The 23573-nt window shown below is 39.3% G+C and overlaps 1 protein-coding gene across 2 annotated transcripts in view; it reads right to left on the bottom strand.

Annotated features, from left to right (window-relative positions):
* LOC149263109 (uncharacterized) overlaps nucleotides 1-23573 on the bottom strand; it is a 196806-nt gene that overhangs the window by 123465 nt on the left and 49768 nt on the right. Inside the window, exon 2 of one of the 2 annotated variants that reach the window (XM_089425761.1) lies at nucleotides 11754-12160. The exons of the other annotated variant lie outside the window; for it this stretch is intronic. Coding sequence (XP_089281887.1) covers nucleotides 11754-11783 — 30 coding nt within the window. The 5' untranslated portion in view covers nucleotides 11784-12160. The remainder of the gene's footprint in view (nucleotides 1-11753; nucleotides 12161-23573) is intronic. 2 annotated transcript variants of the gene reach the window in all.

Raw genomic sequence — 23573 nt, 5'->3', positions numbered from 1 at the left:
GGGATGGAAGAAAGACAAGAGTGAAGTTCACATATCCCTGTGTTTTCTGGTCTGCGGTTTGGAAAGATTCTGTTAGGGTTTCCACAGGACCAAAGTTGCAGAAGTAGAGAAGTAACGAAATTGCAGAAGTGAAGATTGGCTGGTTGGTTGACTTGTATCTTGATGGGAGTTAGAGGTCTTGTGTTGGGTCTTGGAAGTCTCCTTTGAAAATTGATAAGAAGAGAAGTTCTGATGGGTTTTCCCCTTGGTGGGGTTTTGCCCTGGCATGGAGCCTATATCTTGTGTTCACATTTGTTTTTTGGCATTTATTTGATGATGAAAACATAATCATAATTAAGAAGAAAATCCTAATATCACAAGTAAATGTCATGTAAGGAAAACATTAAATTAAAGATGCTGCCCTAATCAGTTTTCCAACAGTAGGGACAAGATCCTCTGAATTTTAGAGAAAATAACCTTGTTCACCTATTGTCAGAAACAGTATTAAGTTTAACTAGAAAACATTCCCAGGTTTATCTTTTCATCAGTGAGAGGCAATAGTTCCCCCACACTGGGAATATGGCATCTAGTTTACGGTTTGCAGGAAACCCCCTACTCTGAAATATCTAGATGGAGGGTGGCTCAACCAGCAGCCACAAAAGCAGCTGGTAACCCTAAGGGACTTGTAACAACCCACCTAAACTAATCCTCTAATATAAAGTTTTAAACTTTATATTAAAAACAGATATAATAAACCTTAAAACAAATATGAAACAAAGTTTAAAATAAATATGATTTAACTTATAAATATAAATTTTAAACTTTATAAAATATATATATTGAACTTTATAAAATCAAACCTTATGATAAAAATAAAATCAAAAAAAAAGAGAAAAGCAAACACCCTTATATAAGGGGCCCATAAACCAAATGGGATACGTAAGCAGTCATAAGACAGCAGGGGAAAATATCTGAGAGCCGCCTAATTGCATGGAAGGTGTGTCGGGAGGAGGAAAGGCGGTGGCTGCAGGTGGGAGGGCGGCCACCGCCAGGCCCGCAGATAAAACCAGAGGTCTGAACCGAGAAATGGGGCTGGAAGAACGGAGTTAGAAACCAGGAGGAAGGATTCAGCAGTGAGAGAGGTCTGCCATTGGAAGAGCTTTAATCCGTCTGAGGTTCTGGGCGCGGGGGACAGTGAGCTTCTGTGAGAAGCTTACTGGATTGAGCAGCCAGTCTCTGCTCAGTCTGGCTGGGTGGAATTGGTCTCCCGGGTAATTGGAGCAGAGCAGTTGCAGCATCATCAACTTCACCGGATCAGATAGCAGTCCAGGTAAGTACAAAATCAAAAATTTACGGTTTCTGTTTTCCTGTTTTCCAGTTTTGATCTCTACATATGGTATCAGAACCGTCGTTCAAACCCTTTGGGACCTCACAGGCCCTACACAGCCGAAATATATATATATATATATATATGCTCTGTTAAAATTCTGCAGCATAGTAAAAAAAAAAAACCAGGGTTCTCGTTATTTATGTGTTCCTGCAAGTTTCGTTCCTTGTTAACCACTTTCCTGTGACTGGCTTAGTCTGATACGCTCGAATTTTTTTGTGTTGATCAATTTTCCTAGTCAATCCACGAAGTGCTTCTGGTTTAATTTACTGTTTTGAAGGACTCGAAAATTGAAGGGCTTCTCATGCCCTGACACGGTGGTGAGAAATGAGGAATCGGAAATTTGGCTGATCACAAATGGTGTTGTGCGTCGGAATTACTTACTCATCTGATTTTCGGTTTCTAGCACTGGTTGGGATCTGTATGTAATCTGTCCTAATTCAACCTTCTACCGCACCTAGTGTACCTGAATTTTTGCAGGAGTCAGTCAAAGTTGTCAGTGCAGTGTTCGGGCGTTGGCCTGTAGGATTTCCGAGACTTTTAAATACTAAAAGCGCGTAGATATTTGAACCAAGGTTTTAACATAATATGAAATCCACTTTATTTACATTCGCAGACCCAAGAAGGTGCAAGTGGAAGAGTCGGTCCGTCTGTGTGAGTCGTTTTTCATGGACCTTCGGTTTTTTTTTTTTACATGATCATCAATAAACGCATGCCAATCCCTCTGAACTTGAACACTCGAGAGGCTGTTGTAGAGTTCGCTCAGTTACTCTGTTAGCTTCCCATGCTGAGAAAATAAAATAGGAGGATAATTGTTGCTTAGATGCCTCGTAATGGTGGAATGAAATTATGCTTCGGCTTTTCCGTAGCCTGGCAATTGACCGATATACGCTTATAAATAGTGCACCGTGGGGAAGATTGAAAGCGGGGAATGAGCAGCCGTCGGGATTATCTGTTAGGCAACCTGGTGGCTTTGATGTCGTCGGCCTGAAGAGCGCCGAGCATGGTGTAGAGAAGTCTGCGGCGGATGGGTCGACGGAGGACAACAAAACTTTCAGAGGCGTGCGGAAGAGGCCGTGGGGAATTGAAACCGCACCACCTCCGCGATTTGAAACCGCACCAGGTTTCGCCGCTTGATATGTCGGTTATCGCGCTAAAACCATACAAAACATTTAAATGATATCATTTCTTAAAAAATAATTAAATGATATCATTTCTTAAAAGAATAATTAAATGATATCATTTCTTAAAAAAATAAAAAATAAAAATTACACGAAAAAAACCAAATCCCAATCTATACTGATTTACCCACCTAAACTCAAACTATCAAACTTAAAAATCCGACAATGATTCTTATCCACTAAAGACCAGATGTGGTGCCCTTATTTCTACGCACTGATACAAATATATACAGATATATACTTGGAAATTCACATGTGGATGAAATCATAGCGCAGCGTGGAGGTTCCCACGATGTGTGGCATCTGTTTGTTCCCACGCACGTTGTGGCGAAAATATTTTATATGTTGATATACGTATAACCTGCAAATCAATTTGGAGAGGCACCTACAAGGCAGTGGACCATCGCATTATTTATTTCTATGGGCAAAATTATTGTGGGACATCCATACCTGTGATGAAAAATTCCAAGTTTTATGGATGTAACGAAAGGGCCAACTTTGTGGAATTTAACACGTGATGAATATAAAAGATGACTGCATTCTTGATCGTCAGTCTTCTTTTAAATAGATTCAATCAAATCAAATACTATGGATGAATGTGAAACTTATGTATATCTTTCTCTCCATCATTATTTTTTTGTAGACAGACTAAGAACTGCAACTACATATTGTTTTGGTGATGATGACCTAGTGCTATCAAGTAAGAGGTAGAGAAGCTACACATAAGCACTATCAAGTCCCCAGTGTACAACCAATCTTATTGAAACAAAGCTTCTAGTGTATTATATTTCAAGGGTAAATCCTATGAAAGAATCAACATATTGTCATTGTCTTTAAACTATCTTAAAGTAAGACATTTATATGCCCTATACTTAAATATTGCACGATGCACCTAAGGCATACTTCCCTTATAATTATGTTTTGGTGTTAGAATCTTTATAAATATGGATAAACTAAATTTGGAATTATGTTTAATGATTTAAACCTTTGAGGAAAATGTTCTAGAAGTAGTGCACTCCTCTCCAAAGTAGTAACAGTATGTGCATGAACAGATTTAAAGTGAACTGTTGACTACTCAACTGAACTGAACTCCAACTGAAGACCATTGTTATTGGAACTGGATTGAAACCAGCCATGTTTAACAGTTTGTACCAGTGCACACCCCATTTTTGTACTTTGCAAGCCATTTAGAACCTCAATGTAGTTATATTTTGTTTAGCAATGTATTGCAATCAGTGTCGTTTTGTCATACTCACCCTTACAATGCTACATAGAATATACATGATAAAAACTTTTGTGTTTATATCTAATGGTTTGGATTTGAATGGATGTACCTGAATATACATAATTTTAATCAAAACTTGAAGGCTTTATATATTTCTTGGTGACTGGTTTTTGTGTCCTGTATTTTCCTAGTTCTAGTTTTGGGGTCAGCATGATTAGTCACGTCCAGCCCTAGTAACATTGTTGAACACAAGTCAACTAAACTAAAGATAAATTGTTTTACTTGAGTATCAAAACACTGAACTCCTCTTCAAGTAGTTCAGGTAGCTCCAGCTAACAATTGGCGTCCAAATCTCAGGGGAATGAGATCTCCTCAATTGCAAGAACTACTCATATGGTCAACATAACCAGGAACCGATAATCAGAATGCACAAGTAACTAGGTTGAAACATCAACATGTAAATATGACATATTGTATCCTAGATTAAGTGTTGCTTCTAAGATTGACAGAAACCTTATTTTGACTTGAGCATCAAGGTTGTCAAGATAACTTTAGACTTGACACCAATGCTGCTCACCACAATGGATACCTAACAATAGCGTCAAATCTAAAAAAAAAAAAAAATAATAATAATAATAAATAATAAAAACTAGGTTGCGGCGTGACGGGTATGTTGTCGATATTCATTATAACAAGGCGTCTAACATCTTCATTTGTGAATGTTATTTAGTAATAAATTTTTTCGATGATCTACCTTAGGAGCTCATGACCATACACTATTGCATTCTTCATATTAGGATAGAATACCCTGCATTAGGACAAGGAGGTCGCGAGACCACCCTCCTTGACCTTGGTACCAGTGAGATCCGCCTAGCGAATAAAAATAGCAAAACTATACCCGTTTATGAATATGATGTTGCAAAAGAAACTATATGTTAAATTCAACTGTCTACCTCAAATTTTTAATAAAATTTTGTGATATGTCCAGGAACCATTACAATGGTAAAGACTTATGAGCGACGACGACGTGATCGGGCAGCATCACCACCATTAAGGCCGCCACCGTCGCCATCATCATCCCCATCGTCACCACCATCAACATCAATCGCCCGAGCGCCAGAGTTAACTGTGATAATGAACTCTTTGGAAGCCTTATTGGAGACATTAAAAGGATCAACTAAGGCTAAAACCAAAGAGGAATTTCAACATTTGGCTGCCAATTCAGCGGAACCAAAGAATTTTGAGCCCGGAAGATCGAAAGAGGACATTTCTAGGGAGCTTCAGAAAATCAGACTCCCAGAATTCTCAGGAGGTCGAGCTGGTGAACACGCTAAAGCATGGTTGGAAGGAATGAACCGATGCTTTAGGTTAAGAGAATATTCGTCTTCAGCAAAAACAAAAATTGTCGTGTTTCAACTAAAGGAAAGTGCCTTGATTTGGTGGGGAAATCTGGAAAAGCAGCTGCACCTTACATCGGATAATGTTCCTTGGGAACTACTTGAGGAAAGGTTCCGCGCAAAGTATTTACCTCCATACTTTCAACAACAGCAAGCCAGACCCTTTCGTACATTATTTCAAGGAAATAAAACAGTGGAAGAGTACGAGATAAGGTTTATGGAGCTTGTAAAATACATTCACTACTTAGACTCTGATGAACGTCAAGCGGAACGCTTCATATTTGGGTGAAACCCTCGCATTAGGGCATTGGTAAGCATGTGGAAACCGTCATCAATAGCTGAGGCGGTTGAATGTGGTCGTTATGCTGAAGAGCACCTAGGAATCAAAAAGATATGGGGCCAGCAGGGCCTTTACAATCAGGATTTCCAGGGAAGGCTCCCCGGAACTTCTTCAGAGGAGGTAGCTCAAGGCCACCTTACGGTAACAGGTTTACCCCAAATGTGGGGACAAGAGCTCCCATGGCAGTAAACACTATAGCCGCGGAACCATCAAACACCAGACCATGGGCATCACGAGGGACTGTTGGTTGAGGAAGAAGTGCGAGAGGAATCAACATGAGAGGACGAAGCTCGTTCTCTAGAAATTCACACCTTGATTCAAGAGGATCAGCGCAGCTCAATTGTTGGGGATGTGGGGGACCGCATTTTCAGCGTGACTGCCCAGAAGCTTCATCGAATATATTGCATAGGACTGGAAAGGAGCCAATATCAACCAATCGAGGTAATCATAGAATTCATGCAGTAGTCAACCATGACCAAGCAGCCCATCAATCCACTATAGTGGAGCCTTCAGGTATTATCAATGGTATAAAACTCAAAATTTTATTTGATACAGGTGCCACAGATAGTTTCATTTCGTCATATGCATTAAACAAATGTGGGTTGGCAGCTCGTAGACAAAATGATTTCCACCAAGTGGAAATGGCCTCAGGAGAACTCCAAACCGTGGGCTTGAGTGTGGATCAATGCGAAATTGACCTAGCGGTCTGTTCGACTAAACTGAAAGTTTATGTCACAGCCTTAGGAACGTATGATCTTATCATAGGTATGGATTGGTTAGAAGCTCACCAAACTTGGGTAGACTGTTATGGGGAAAGGATTCTGGGCATAAATGATGAGGGAGAAGTAATCCAAATTCAAGGAATCAAGAGGGAAGTTTCTTTACGCTACATTTTAGCAATGCAGATGAAGTGTTGTTTAAGAAAAGGTTGTCAGGCTTATGCAATTCAAGAAGTAAGCCAGGAAAAAGGGCCATCCTTAGAACAATATCCGGTGTTAGCCGAATTCCCGGATGTATTTCCAAAGGAACTACCTGGATTACCCCCGGTAAGAGAATTGGATCTCACTATTGAATTAAAACCAGGTACCCAACCGATCTCTAAAACGCCTTATAGAATGACAGCTCCAGAACTTCAGGAATTGCAAATCCAATTGAAGGAACTACTCGATATAGGGCATATTCGGCCCAGTACATCACCTTGGGGCGCTCCTGTAATTTTTGTGAAGAAGAAAGATGGATCCTTAAGATTATGCATAGATTATCGAGACTTGAATCGAGCTACAGTAAAGAATCAATACCCTATGCCTCGAATCGATGATCTTTTCGATCAAATGAAAGGAGCTGCTGTCTTTTCAAAAATTGATCTTCGATCAGGATATCATCAGCTAAGGATTTCTGAAAATGATATTTCTAAGACTGCATTCCGGACACGTTTTGGACATTATGAATTTACTGTGGTACCATTTGGATTAACAAATGCGCCAGCCGTGTTCATGAATCTTATGAACAGTGTTTTCCGTGAATATCTTGATCAATTTGTGCAAGTCCTTTTAGATGATATTCTCATCTATTCCAAGAATGAGAAAGAGCATGAAGATCATTTGCGAATAGTATTGTCCTGCCTTAGAAAACGTCAGTTATATGGAAAACTATCCAAGTGTTCCTTCTTTCAGGAAAGGATTCATTATTTGAGTCACATCATATCAGGTGAAGGGATTTCAGTAGATCCTGAGAAGGTAAAAGCGATCATGGAATGGCCAATACCGAAAAATGCACATGAAATACGAAGCTTTATGGGTTTAGCCGGTTATTACCGGAGATTTGTGGAGGGATTCTCCAAAATCGCAAAGCCAATCACAACCCTTCAGCGTAAAGGTGTTAAGTATGAATGGACCGAGGAATGTAATAAAGCATTCTCTGAACTCAAACGACTACTCACCAGTGCACCAATCCTAAGAGTCCCTGATATGGGCAAAGATTTTACGGTATGTACTGATGCATCCAAGCAAGGGCTGGGTGCAGTGTTGATGCAGGATAGGGGAGTGATAGCATATGCTTCCAGAAAGTTAAAACCTCATGCAGAACTCTATGCTACTCACAATTTAGAATTAGCCGTTGTAGTGCTAGCTTTAAAGATTTGGAGACACTATCTAGTGGGACGAAGTTTTACACTTAAAAGCGACCATCAAAGTCTACAATATTTGTTCACCCAAAGAGACTTAAATGCCAGGCAAAGGCGATGGAGTGAATTCCTAAGTGAATATGACTTCGGAATATCATACATTAAAGGAAAAGAAAATGTAGTAGCCGATGCTTTAAGCAGGAGACCTTGGGTATTTTCTCTTATACCCATTAAAGTGGACTTAAGACAACGAGTACTGGATCATCTTATAAAAGACAGCTGGTATTTAAAAGTGAGAGCCAGTCTTGAGGGTAAAAGGGCAAAAGAACCTAAATTTGAGGGTTATGAATTAGAAAACGATGGAATCTTATGATTCCATGGAAGGATGTATATTCCTGATGATAAAAATCTTCGAGATACCATCCTTGGGGAAGCCCACAGAGCAGTATATTGTGCTCACCCTGGAGTAGGGAAAATGTATGCGGACACCAAGAAACTCTTCTTTTGGTCAGGTATGAAGCGCGATATCACTCAATTTGTTGCAAAATGTTTGGAATGTCAGCAAGTAAAGGCAGATCATTGTCACCCAGCGGGCCTCTTACAACCCCACGACATTCCTATGTCTAAATGGGAGACCATTTCTATGGATTTTATCACTGGACTACCTCTTACTTCTCAAAGACACAATGCCATTTTAGTAGTGGTGGATAAATTAACAAAAAGTGCCCATTTCATTCCCGTAAGAGATACTTATGATGTTGCTGACGTAGCTCGAGTATTCATAAATGAAATTATCAGATTTCATGGAGTACCTAAAAAGATTATATCCGATAGAGATTCGCGATTCACTTCTAGATTCTGGACGTGCATGCAGACAGCCTTAGGTACTCAGCTAAATTTAAGCACTGCTTACCATCCTGACACTGATGTTCAAACTGAAAGAGTAAATCAAGTTCTTGAAGACATGTTGCGAATGTATGTGATGGATCAGCAGTCACACTGGGAAAAGTACTTACCCTTGGTTGAATTCGCATACAACAACAGTTACCACAGCTCGATTGGAATGCCTCCATTTGAAGCTTTATACGGTCGACCTTGCAGAACACCGTTAAGTTGGGACAGGTTAGAAGATTGAGTGATTATAGGACCTGAATTAATCCATGAAATGGAAGCACAGGTAAGACAAATTAGACAACGATTAAAGGAAGCCCAGGATAGACAAAAGAGTTATGCTAATGCTCACAGAATTGATAGGAAGTATGATGTATGGGATCAGGTTTTCATCCACATCAAACCAAATAAAAGTACTATTCGATTCGGAAAAGGGACAAAGTTGTCACCCCGATTTATTGGGCCATTTAAAGTCATGGAAAGAGTGGGACCTGTTGCCTATCGTCTTGCCCTGCCACCCCACCTGCATAGAATTCATAATGTATTTCATGTTTCTGTATTAAGACATTATATAGCTGATCTATCTCATAACCTCCAGTGGAAGGAATTGCACGTATCAGACGAGGGAGTCATAACGGTCAAACTGTTACGTATACTGGAACGTAGAGTTCGTCAGCTGAGGAACCGCCTGGTGGACCAAGTTAAGGTCCAATGGGACAAGTATAGTCCTGGATCAGCAACTTGGGAAAATACAGAGGACATATGTCAAAGATACCCTAATCTATGTCAATTTTGAAGAATTTTAAACTATGTTTAGTATATATTTACTTCACTGCAATCAGAGACTCAGAAACATTTTTGAATGATTATAGATAAACGTGACATTTTGTGACATAATATAGGTTTAATTTCTGCTGGTACATGGATACAAAAACGATATATGTGGTTCGTTTTACTAAATTATAGTTGTCAAGGTAAAGTAAAGTAAAAAAAAAAACCAAAAAACAAAAAAAACAAAAACAAAAAAACAAAAGAAACCGTTGAATGATTTTACTTCTGAAAGAAATTAAGATATTATAGATCTGATTTATTTATACCTATGAATATGACCAATGGAATAGAAACCGTTGAATGATTTTACTTCTGAAAGAAATTAAGATATTATAGATCTGATTTATTTATACCTATGAATATGACCAATGGAATAGAAATCGTTGAATGATTTTACTTCTGAAAGAAATTAAGATATCATAGATCTGATTTATTTATACATGTCAATACGACCAATGGGATAGAAATCAGGAAGTGAGTGCATTCTAGATGAAGGTCAAAAGACATGCATGGAATATGGCAAAATATGTTGTACTGTAGTATCATAGATGAATTCATAAGTGAATAATACGTGAGTTATTTTGAATATGCTGATACACATTTTACGAATGCATAGATAAGTGTATGATTGCAGGTAATAGACAGTTACCGGGATGACCACGCGATGACAGAACCTTAGAACAATTAAAGCTCTAAGTGATTCTATGATAGGGTATTAGCCCTAATTCTACTAGAAGGGGTGGAGGTGTTGCCCACCGTTTATCCTCCGAATCCTGGAGTCATGGGAGGACTGTGTGAATCACGCTCCCCTAGACGTGTGATGATGACTGTCGGATGCCTACTGGGAATCAAATCGGTATAACCGACGCTGTCACCTTAGAGTTTATGAATGGTTAGGTCAGTAAAACTGACGCCATGGCATACTCCAGTAGAGGACGGATAGGATGGGAGCAGAAGAGATTAGGAAGGATAAGAGGATTTTAGAATAGCTTGGGGACCTGGATAGAGACAGGCGTGACCATTAAAATCTTAAACCTAAAACTCTAACTTCGGGACGAAGTTTTCTGAAGGGGGAGTGTATGTAACAACCCACATAAACTAATCCTCTAATATAAAGTTTTAAACTTTATATTAAAAACAGATATAATAAACCTTAAAACAAATATGAAACAAAGTTTAAAATAAATATGATTTAACTTATAAATATAAATTTTAAACTTTATAAAATATATATATTGAACTTTATAAAATCAAACCTTGTGATAAAAAAATAAAATCAAAAAAAAAAAGAGAAAAGCAAACACCCTTATATAAGGGGCCCATAAACCAAATGGGATACGTAAGCAAAGTCATAAGACAGCAGGGGAAAATATCTGAGAGCCGCCTAATTGCATGGAAGGCGTGTCGGGAGGAGGAAAGGCGGTGGCTGCAGGTGGGAGGGCGGCCACCGCCAGGCCCGCAGATAAAACCAGAGGTCTGAACCGAGAAATGGGGCTGGAAGAACGGAGTTAGAAACCAGGAGGAAGGATTCAGCAGTGAGAGAGGTCTGCCAGTGAGAGAGGTCTGCCATTGGAAGAGCTTTAATCCGTCTGAGGTTCTGGGCGCGGGGGACAGTGAGCTTCTGTGAGAAGCTTACTGGATTGGGCAGCCAGTCTCTGCTCAGTCTGGCTGGGTGGAATTGGTCTCCCGGGTAATTGGAGCAAAGCAGTTGCAGCATCATCAACTTCACCGGATCAGATAGCAGTCCAGATAAGTACAAAATCAAAAATTTACGGTTTATGTTTTCCTGTTTTCCAGTTTTGATCTCTACAGGACTTGACCAGGCAACATGCCTTGGGCAGATGGTTCAACCAATTGAGCTAACCCTTTGGGGTTCTAGTTTCCAGTAACTTGCCTAAAAGCACCTTCATGTTTTCTATTTGTGCAGAATTGGATAACATCTTCTTTCTGTAATGAATCATATGCTTCGAGACTGCAAGAGGATTCTGTCTCATCTCTGAACAAAAATATAGATACTCTACCATTTCAAAGTTACACAACTTGGACTTGACAATGACTCAGCAAACCTGAACAGTGAAATTGAAATTCAACTTGAGAACTTGGCAAAACTCGGCAATAACCTGGCATGTTAAAAAATACATAGAATATTCACAACACCAGCTAAAATCAAGGATTTTCCATTTTATGACAAAGCCATCAAATTAAATTGTGCAATACAGAAATAGGCTTATGTCAATATTAAATAATCAAAAGAAATATACAGCAACTTTCATAGACATAAACACTAAATAGTGAAACATCAAATAGTTTAAACTTTAAACTCTCCAGCCTCCAATTTATAGAGTAGCAAATAATTCAAAACTTTAAATTTACAATGTCCAAATGCCATGGATGATATACCATGGCAAGGAATAATAAATGATGAATCATGAAACTCTGAAGATCATAAGCAAGAGCCTGAACACCCTGCCCTTGCCTCTGAAGATGCTATTGAGTTTGTATCCAACTTTCTGTCCAACCAAGGTCTTCATCTCGGAAAAGCTACCTCCTCTATCTCAAAAATCCAACCTGATACTAGATCGACCTCATATAGCTCAATAGCATCAAGAGTTTCTTCCAGTTGCTTGTTGCGGAACCAAAGACTGTAGTGCAAGAACACAATCATTCAACTATTTTTGGTCCAACCTGTTGCATCTCTTGGAGTGAATGTGCTCAAACATACTTCATCTATGCCAGCAGTGAAAGGCACAGCTAGTTTGGCTCATCCAATGCACCCACAACAAACCAGAATGCTTTCCACATAATTTCTGCAGAAAATACAGATAAAATGTATGCCAATTAATTCCAGATAATAAAGCAAATACAAATGGGGCAGCACCATGCTTGCCCACAGAGTACAGGAAGCACACTGCATTCCCAAGAAAACACTTCAATGGAGAAAAATAAAAGACCTAAGAAAAACCAAATTGATAAACTAAGAAAACACCACACACCTATTAAATGCATTGCCAATTAGGAGTGCTACCTTTGGTACAACCCCTTCACAACAAATAACCTTATGGCCACGAATAATAATAGAAAGTTGACCCTGGTGCTCAGTCGGAATCTCAATAGTTTGATGCTCTTATCCAAGATATTAAGAGTGCTTCCAGGATCAACCATCATCAGTACCTTCTGAATTTTTATCACTCTCTATGCTTTCAGTGAGTCAAAATTCCCCAACCCAATCATTACATGTCATGACATCAAAGGCTCACCCATGTTGAGCCTGGGGAATAATGCCTTGTTGGTTGTTCCTCAGAATTGTTTTGATTTTTGATCTACCTAGATTCTTTGAAACTTTCAGGTGGTTCTTGATGTTTGCAACTTGCTAGTCCCTAACAATTTATAGTTGATTTGGGAAAGCAAACATGATCTTATGAATATGGTCCCCTGCATTTATAGCAGGATCGTGCTCCATTCTGCAACACTTTTGCACCACCACCTTGACTATTTATTTTGATGGTAAATAGGATTCCCTTCTTAAATGTTGAAATCTTTTCTTATGACCATCTTGTTGGAAATTTTGGTAGCCATGGTCAGTATTTTCATCAAAAGGAAAAAGAAAAATTAATTTGAAATAATAACTCAACAAATGTCAAGTCGGCCTCGAGTCAGCTAGGCCCATTTGAGGCATCTATTTGACCCCCTTTGGAGACTAATAATATGAGACCTCTCCCCCTCGTTTAACACATCAATTGATCTATTGTTTTATCTCTGTTCTAGCGAAGGAAAGAGTAGAAGGAGGCCAAATTTCAGAAGAAAGGAGGAGAGGCTTGGCACTTGTGGGAAGCTCTTGTTTCTGGTTAGATGTTATCTTCATGTCATATTTCTGGATGTATTGATGAACATTGAACTCTCTCTCTCATAAGTAAAGATTTCTGGGTTTTCCGCTTGTCGGTTTTGCCCTGGCCTCAGGCCTAATTTTCTGTGTCTCTTGTCTCATTGTCTCATTGTGTTTTTGTACTGCTCTTTCATGTTTAATGGTTGAAATTTTCTTATGTATAACTGCTTAATGATATTGAATGATATATGAAACTAATGCTAATAAATCATTGGAAGTAGTTATCGTAGAAGAAAATTACGTTTCTACTAGAAAAATCAACATGGTATCAGAGTTGGGGTTAAAGAACAGTATGAAGAGAAGGACGTGTTTCATCTAGCTGGCCGAAGTTCTGTGATGAATCTGTGACCTGGTCGAGTTGATAAAGAGTTCTAAGAAGAGGGTCGAGACCTTGTTGAGGCTGGATACAAGGCCAAGTTAAGGCCGAGTTGTCTCAAAAAGCAGCGAAGTAATTGCAGAGGCTGGAAAGTGTGCGTAACAGGCTGCTCTGTGACTGAGGTAACCCTATTGTGGGGCCGCATAGATCTGTCAATGAGGCCGAGAATCTCAGTGAAGAAAGTGACCAGGACCAAGGACCTTCGAGAACTGAGCTGAGGCTATACATAACTATGAAACTATGTTAATTGCATTTATGATGATCCGTGCCTGTATATGATGATAAGAAACCTTTTTCTAAGAAAGTTTGAGCCTCCTTGTGAATATCTCAGTAGAAATTAATATGGGTGAAGACCTGTATTGATGATCAGATTTAAATGATGATGGTCCGAGCTCCCTCATTCCTTTGGAAGGTTTAATACTGTGTTAACCCTCTGAGGTGAGGTCCAAGTTACCTCAGAGCAAAGTTATCTCTGTGATCAAGGTCTGCAAATTGATCCGAGTTTCCTGTGGTATGTCATCTCATGGTCCCCTATGATAAGCGAAAATCTGTTGCTCATTGAAAATGGAAATCTGGGCTCATCATCTCTATTATGTATACGAATTCTGTGGCATCATTTATGCATCATATATCTGTGGCATTCGTTGAACTCTCTGAGACACCTAGTTTATGAAGAATGTGCGGACCTAAGGTACTCATTCTCTGTGAAAATTTGCAGACCTGAGGCACTGATTCACTGTGGAAACTATGCGGACCTGAGGCACTTTATCTCTGTGGAAGGAGTGTGAAGTCTGAGGCACATTAAACTGTGGAATGACATGAAATCTAAGGCTATATATCTGTGGAATCATGCAAATATTATGAAGCAAATTCTTGTGGAATGATGTGAGGTCTAAAACATAAATCACTGTGGAATGATGTAAGTCCCGGGGCACTTATTCTCTATGGAAAACAGTGCGGATCTGAGGCTCCAATAGCCCTGTGAACAAAGCAAGGTCTGAGGCACTCTTATCTCTGTGACACAAGACTATCTATTGTATAACCCTGACACCAAAACTGCTTGAAGGAGACACCTCTCTATACATAAAAGGATGGCATACACTACAAAGAAGCTGACCTGATTGATCTAATTCTTTCTGTCATAAGTTATTGTATTAGAACGAAGTTTGCCACGAAAATCTGATGGCATAAATCCGGAATATGTTCAACCACTTACAATCAAATTATGGAAGCCATTGTCATGTACCTTTTTGTCTAATCACCCTCTGAGTTTTTCTAACCTTTAGGGCAATCAAACAGTGATGGGTGACTCAGTATCTCAATTAAGAATCATTAAGAGACGAACAAGTTGCAAGTCTACCAGGACATTGCTTTAGGAATCTCAAGTATTGAACAAGGCCTGAAAACTTTTTTCTGAAGATGTGACTTGCCTTAAAGACCAATGCCTCTCTTGATAAAGTCCTAAATGACTAAAAGCTTGAGTGGATATTTGTGTACAAGCCTTAGATCTGAATAATGGAATTTATTGCAAGAATAGATGTTGCTAATGGCATTGATCTAAAGAGCATGTAACATAGACAATGAAAATAAATGCAAGGATGTCAAGGTTACATCATTTGCTAAGCAAGGCAGAAATAATAAGAGGTAGAAGCTCTCCTTCAAAGCCTGAAGTCTGATCAGATTATTGTTGAGGATATGAGATTTGATGAGATTGCAAAATTTAGGGTTTAGAAGATTGAAATGTTTTGGATTTGCAAACCCTAACAAGGGTTTGAACAAGAAATACCTAGGGTTTGTGGACTAAAACCTAGGACTGATCACTCATGATGTTGATACTAAAAACAAGAATGATGAAGCTAAATGCAAGAATGAGTGGATTTGTAAACCTTGACTAAATTTGAAGCATTATTAGGGTTTGGAGTCAAAACCCTAGCTAAACAATTGATAGCCCTATCAAGGGTTCGAGATGAAAGCCTAGGGCTTAGAATTAATTGCTTCTGCTTGAAAGAATAAACCCTAGCTCCTAGAAGAAATGACATCTTGATGATGACATTGTTTTGAAGGTTGGATGCAAGAAGGATAAGATTAAGAGGGAGTTGACATGTTCTCAAAGATAGGTATCTTGTATCTTTCTTATTTTGAATTATTATTGTTGTTATTCTTATTGTCCTTTTATATCTTGTTTGGTAGTATTTGTTCTTCCATGGCCTCCTAGTGAGGATTGCAAGTACATTGTGAAGACTACCAAGGCTGTGGCAATTGATGGAAGAACAAAGTGACAAGAAGATTCATGATTGGATATGCTATGGACCCAGAGGGCGCAGACAAGATCAGCCTGATTGAAGCATGTTTTGATCTATGAAGAAAAGAAGTTAGTTGTGACTTCCATGATGAAGATGGCTAGAAGTTTTGAAGAAGTGATGTTGATCTGATTTTGTTAAAGATGAACCTATTATGTGCTAATGACATGTTTCTAACAAGAGTTGTGGATCACTTTGCCCAATGTTAGAGGGAGTTGTTTTCGTAATATTGATAGTATGGTATGAGCTTGGTGAAATCTTTGTTGCGATTTGGCTAAATGGACTGAGAGTCCATGGACATCTCCACGATGAATTTGAAGAAGTTGCAAGACTCTATTGTTGACTTTGACTTAGTTGATTCTTCGATTGGCTCGTTGAACTATTTGTTGCATATTCTGATGATTGCTTCTATGAGAAGCCACGATTAAAGCTAAATAAATAGATGGTTGTTGTCTGTTGGATTCGACCATAGTATACTTTTCCGTTGTTGAGCAGGTTTTTGATGTTTGCTTATGTGAAAAGCCTAAAATAGCTAAGATTGTATAGCATCATGAATCTTCCTTGGGTTGTAGCCAAGAGACCATATGGTCAAGAAGATTGTCACTTCCTTAGGTCAGTTGACTAAGAGGCTAGTGAGTTTGGTCGAGGAGCTTGGTTCTGAGGCATGAAGTGATCCCTTAGGTCAGTTGACTGAGAGGCCAATGAGTTTGGTCAGGGACATTGATTTTGTGATCTCTCTCTTAGGCAGTTGTTAAGAGACCTATGGATTGCTCGAGGAGATTGATCTTGAGTTCCCTTCCTTGGGTCATTGACTAAGAGGCCAATGAGTTTGGTCGGGAAGGATGAGTTCTCTCCCTTGGGTCATGGACCAAGAGACTATATAGTCGGGGCAATTGATATCAAGATAGGGATTCCTCCCTTGGGTCGTGGACCAAGAGACCTTGTTTATGGTTGGGGGGATGGACCCTGTGCTTGACTGAAAAACCATTGCTTATGGTTGAAGAGTTTGCCCTCATGAATGATATTGATTGATGGGATGTATTTGATGCTATGTACTTTCCTTATGATGAGACTTGTACATTTGATCTCTCCCTTAGGCAGTTGTTGAGAAACCTATAGATTGGTCGGGAAGACTAATCATGAAAGAGAGAGATACGTGTACATCTGATCTCTCCATTGGGTTGTTGCTGAGAGACCTATGGATTGGTCAAGGAGATTGATCTTGAGAGAGAGAATGAAAAGTACCTCCATGGCTAAGATGGCGCGTTGGAAATTTTGGTAGCCATGGTCAGTGTTTTCATCAAAAGGAAAAAGAAAAATTAAATTTGAAATAATAACTCAACAAATGTCAAGTCGGCCTCAAGTCAGCTAGGCCCCTTTGAGGCATCTATTTGACCCCTTTTGGAGACTATTAATATGATACCTCTCCCCCTCCTTTGACACATCGATTGATCTATTGTTTTATCTCTGTTCTAGCGAAGGAAAGAGTAGGAGGAAGCCGAATTTCAAAAGAAAGGAGGAGAGGCTTGGCACCTTTGGGAAGCTCTTGTTTCTAGTTAGATGTTATCTTGATGTCTTATTTCTGGATGTATTGATGAACATTGAACTCTCTCTCTCATAAGGAAAGATTTATGGGTTTTCTCCTTGTGGGTTCTGCCCTGGCCTCAGGCCTAACTTTCTGTGTCTCTTGTCTCATTGTTGCATTGTGTTACTATTCTTTCATGTTTAATGGTTGAAATTTTCTTATGTATAATTTCTTAATGATATTGAATGATATATGGAACTAGAGTTAATAAATCATTGGAAGTAGTCATCATAGAAAAAAATTGTTCAAGTATGTTTCTACTAGAAAAATCAATGCATCTTGCACAAAAAATAGCATCATCAAGGGTCCTAGGTGCAAACACTCTGCTTCAACCTGAATCTTGATTATTAAATTATGTTATATAGAGTCATTTGCATGTTTGATACTTTCAAGTGTTGCTCAATGTTCGCAACTTGCTAATCCCCGACCATTGATAGTTGATTGGCAGAGCAAACATGATCTCATGAATATGGTCACCCACATTCATAGCAAGATTGTGCTCCATTTTGCAACCCTTTTGCACCATCACCTTGACTATTCCTTTTGATGGTAAATAGGATTCCCTTCTTAAGTGTTGAAAGCTTAACTTATGACCATCTTGCAAAACAAAAAGCATCATCAAGGGTTCTAGGTGCAAACACTTTGACTTCAACTTGAATCTTGACCATTAAATTCTGCTAAATAGAATCATTTGATTTTTTAATACTTTTGGGTGTTGCTCAATGTTTGCACCTCGTTAGTCCCTGACCATTGGTAGTTGATTAGGAGAGTAAACATGATCTCATGAATATGGTCCCTGTTACCCACCAAAAAGTGAGTAAACTATTGGAGAATTTTTTCTCCTTGGATAGGCAGCCATCCAACAGCCCAATTGATCAGCACATGACATGATACCATAGATCCTCGACATATAGCTTTGGTCAGATTTCTTTCTCCCATCCAACATTCCTTCTTTAAGGAAGGTCTGTCATCCATCAATAGATACTTTAACCATTTTGTTATCATGTGCTTTTACTTAATGTTTTGGGGCATATTAATATGAATCAAGGGGTGATCTGAATGATTGATCGATCTTGATTTTATCTTTCTTCCCTCACTTCAAGATAGTCTTTGACTCTAGTCCAGTGGAACCTCTTCTGAGGACTTAGGGCTATAGGAAGGACACTACTGGGGAGGCTCTAATTGAAGTGGCATGCCCATAATCTTCCATTCTTACCACTTTCCATCTTTCCATCTATTCCATATCCATTCTTCGGGTCGATGACCATTGGTCATGGGGATTGGCACCCTCTCATCCTCATCCTTTAGTCTGGGCCAAAAAAATTCCCTGTAGGTTAGTCCAATGAAACGAAAGATAAAAACAAAAGAAAGCCACAATGAAATAAAGAGATAAAATGCAGAAGATGGTTGGGACAAAATTAGCGCGTGGGCAAAAGCCTAACATGAGCTCTACGCCCCTCATTAGCCATCACCCCAGTTCCTAGAGCACATGATGCTCCATCCATAAAAAGGAACCCTTGTATTGTCCCAACTGTGATAATTGATAAACTCCCTCATCATTAAGGGTTAATAAATGTTAAATCTCTCAAATGCAAGCTTCAATTCTTAAGTTATGCATCCTAATCAAAGCATTATCATAAAGAAGTAAAAATTACACCAGAGGCGTGGAAAAAGCAGGCCAAGGAAAGGGATAACTCATGACTCCACGATTGCTCCCTCCTTACATCTATACACTTAGGATGTTGGACCACCATTAGCTAATCACTTGGTTATGGCACCTAGCCTTGAAGTTGTGCCCACTCCATTGCCACCATCTTCAAATGCACCTATGGATTGATGGGTTAACCTAGGACCTATCACTTCCCCTTAGGGGCTGGAAACACCTAATAGGGTTATCCATCTAGCCATCCCTAACATAAGGGAGGGAACACTTATACAGGACTTGGTCTAGTTAGATATTTGAAGGTGATCTTTGTGTGAAGTATTAATTGTGCCCCTAACATTAAGTATGGTCCACTATGATACATCCATGGTTTTTGTTACCTAATGATTGTTGATTTGCACTTGATCTTGAGAAGGTTTTTTTAGGTGGTTCTCATCACATCAGTAGATGGCTTCTTGAGGTGATTGCCCCACCTCCTCAGCGAAGTAGCAAAGCAACAAAGGCCATAATATCCATTGCAAAGAGATTGACTTTGATGATGCAATGTTTCTGTCATGTCCCTTCCTAAATTAATTTGGAACAAGATTAATTATTACATTTTGGGACCAATTTTGGAGGTGACGGGGCCCATTCAATTTTATTAGGAGGTTAGACTTAGTATAAGTTATTTTGATGTGGTTAAGTTATACGTGGGGGGCACCCACACTAGGAGAATATGCATTCCCTAGTTCGATTTGCATGGAGGGGAAATCGATGGTTAAGTGAGGGACCCACGATGGAGGGAAAAGTGCTCCACGGAATCTATATAAGGAAGGCAGCTCTCCTCATTTCATCATCTTTGGCATATCGAATTTCTCTTTGTTTGCTCGAGCTACTTAGTCAAGTCACTCATTGTTTAGCAAGAGTTCTTCAAGCAGAGAGCTCACCCTTTCTTCAGGGGACTTCGAGTGCCACCCTAGAGAGGTTCATCTTCAGTCTTTCGGAGGAGGTTTTCGTTGTGATTTCCAGCAGTTGCATCCATCTTCTCCAGGTGGTGCATATTTCTGGAGGACGCAGTGAAGGGAGGTTGAGTTGTGATTGTGGCATCTTTCTGAGGAGGTTTGGCCGGGAGAAATTCTGGAAGGGAGGCATAGGTGTTGGGTTGCCATCTTGGTGAGTCTTGGAGCTGGAGGAGAGAGCTCCCATCTAGTGTGACTTTCGCACTTCCTGGTTCAGCATAGAGGCAGAGTATTGTGCACACGTGGGAAGTGAAGCTTCAGTTGTTGAGGCTTGTCTTTGCAGGGAGAGTTGGGGGAAACAATTGTTGAAGATATTTCTACTTTTCTAGAGCCTTGGAGGAGGATTTTGTTTGTATCTTTGCGGGTCGTATTCTTGAGCAGTTTTGGAGGGCGTAGGGCCTCTTGGAGGTCGATTTTGGGAGTTGGATTCAAAGTTCAAACCAAACCCTTTCTGGGTTTTTGTGGGTTTTGGTTAAGGAGCTTGGGGTTAAAGTAGCAACATTTTCTAAGCATCGAAGACAGGGTTTCTTGCAGTTTCTTTCCAGCCAGTAGTGCAGTTTTCTAGGCAGCGCAAAGCATTAGAGGAGCTATCATTTCCAGCATTTGTGATCATTGTCTTATCACCTAGGTTTTGTCACGCTTGCCATTAAGGCAAGACCAAATGCATTTCTCCATACTATTGTACTTGCTCCAATGATCAATAAAATGGCTCAGCTAGTTCTCACTTCTGGAGTTTTTTATGAGCATTTGCTGATTGTTTAAATTTTTTGTGTTGTAAATCGATTTTGCTTTGCATATCACTATTTATTCTAGTTTGGAACATTACAGTTTCCTACTTAGAGCAAAGTGTTTGGCTATCTGGTGACACCACAAGATGTTTGATACCCTGTGGGACCCCCCGAAGCTGAGACAATGAGCCCATGAAGCTTGATGTTGGAGATATTGATGATGTTGCCAGTGGACCAGGGTGCCCCAAAGCTGGCCTTAACACATTTCGATGGGCATCACTTGTTGCAGAGTCTAGATGATGATGGCCATCCTTGAAATGACAAGGGAGGATTTGTACATCACCTTGGAGCCCCAACGCTTGAGTTATTGAGTGCCACATCACCCCTCTCCCTCCATTGAGGGTGATGTAGGGCACCTTGGACATGACATATTGGCATGGAGTGACTTTTGAGTACAGAGCACTAAATAGCCCTTATCATATCTTTTGACTTTTTGTGACTTATTAAGCTCATTTGGAGGATTACGTCATACTTTAGGAGCATTTATTCCCACACATATGGGATTTTATGGCACTTGTGTTATGTTTTTGAACTACGAGGTTGGCTTGTAACCTCTTTCTTGTGGAACACTTAAAGTAAACTTGTCAATAGGGCTTCATTAGTAGATTTATTGTAACATGAGAGGGAGAAGGCTCATATAAATAAAGCCTCCCCTCATTCTAACTTTTCATCATCACAAATGTAATTTGGCCTCTCCTCAAGAGTGTGCAACTTGACTCCTTTTTCACTACATTAGGCAAAATGTGATATTTATGGATGCAACTTGCTATGGGAAGTGACTTTTGCTTGGAGACATTGTCCTGGGATTGAAAGAAGTGCTCTTGTGGAAGATTATTTTAAGTTTATTGTTTATCATTGATATTTTGCATGCTTTAATGTTTAAAGTAGGGTTTCACTTGTTCCATGACTAAATGCTTATCATTGCTGAAATTTTGCTTCATAATTGCATGTAAAATTGTCTTCTTCAAAGCCTATAAGGAAACTCTATATGTGCAGACCTTATACTTAATTTCTCCCCTCACAAGAACAATAACTAGAATTTAAGAAGTGGATGCCCTCAAGCATCCCCACTTACTCCTCCATTACCCTTCCTTAGGATTTTGCACCATAAAGACTCCATTATTCCTTGTAGGATAAGACGTTGGTCCAAAAGTGTGTTGATCACCTTAAAACCTAATTAAAATCCTTTAAATTTTCTCTCTCCAAAACGGCTAAGGTAACCGCTAGGGTTTAGGAGTTGATTTGTGCTTAACTTGGTTTATAGCATGAGGGTGGCTTATAATTGGAGGATAGCCCCTATAAATCATACACAAGCAAAAGCTAGCATAGTCGATAGCATTGCAATGATTACACTACAAATTTTGAGGTTAAAGGGGGGGTATTAGAGGGATTGTATAAATGCATTGAGCGCATGCTCCCAGATTCCAAGACTCCAGATGAGATTCATAAGAACCTCATGAATTTCAGTGAGAGTATCGATACCCTTGTAATTTCTATGGCTATAAGAAATAGAGCAAAGAATCCCCCAGGTAAGAACTGTCAAAATTTGCAAATTCTTATATTACTCATTTCAATTTGCAATTGTTGAGTCCAAGTTTCAACTTTCAAATTCATTTGCTAATACTTCTTTTCCTTCCACCCTTTTTGCAGCCTATTGGTGGCAACAATTTGGTGGTGAATGCCCTCAATTGCAAAAATTTGCAATTCAATATTGAGCCAAACATGTAGTGCTTTAGGGTGTGAGCAGAATTGGAGTGTGTTTGAGCGTATACACACTAAGAAGAGAAACAGTTTGGAGAAAAAGCAGTTGAATGACATGGTTTTTGTTTAGTACAACCTTAGAAGCGCAACAAATTGCTTAATAAAACCCCTGAATCAAGCAACATTGTCTTGGTTGACTTTGATCCAACATCAAAATGGGTTGTGGAGAGTCAAACAACAACATTTGACAGTGAAGAACTTTCTTGGTTGGACTTGAACCCACCCCCACAGGTTGCAAAGGCAGATATACCATAAGCACCAGTAGCAGCTTCAGGGTTGGGGGAATCAAGCCACAATCCCATTGCAGACTTGGACGCTACTCATTCTTCAAATGAGGATGAAGAGGATGTTTAGGATGATGATTCTAATGATGATTGATCATTGATGACATTGACAATTAGCACTTGTAGGCTGCAGTTGTAGTATTGTAGACTATACTTATAGAATCATACTATCATATTATTTTGGACTATAAATGCCTTTTAGAGTCTGCTTCTTGATATTTTTAACGTTTTTGGTTCAATGATGTTTTGCACTAAGTGTTATTTTGGTTATATGCACTATTACTTACTATATAAATGAGAACTTTTTCATATTTGTGTCTAAATGGTTTGGAATCATGTGGATGCACATGAATATATATGTTTTTTCTTTAAAATATGAATATTTTATGTGTTTTTGGTAAACCGGTTTTTTTGGGTTCCCGGTCCACAGGGATTTTCGGTTGATCACTGGTTCAGTTCTGATAACATTGATATATATATATATGTGTGTGTGTGTGTGTGTGTGTGTTGAGGAACTAAGTACCAAACATAGAGGAGCAAGCCAAACATCTAATCTTAGAGAAACTGTCTATTAATACTAAA

This window comes from Pinus tabuliformis, chromosome 6 (genome assembly GCF_031772625.1).
Source record: "Pinus tabuliformis cultivar Carrire ecotype Pingquan chromosome 6, CPIR1, whole genome shotgun sequence".
NCBI lineage: Eukaryota > Viridiplantae > Streptophyta > Pinopsida > Pinales > Pinaceae > Pinus > Pinus tabuliformis.
This window is presented reverse-complemented; position numbering and strand designations above follow the sequence as displayed.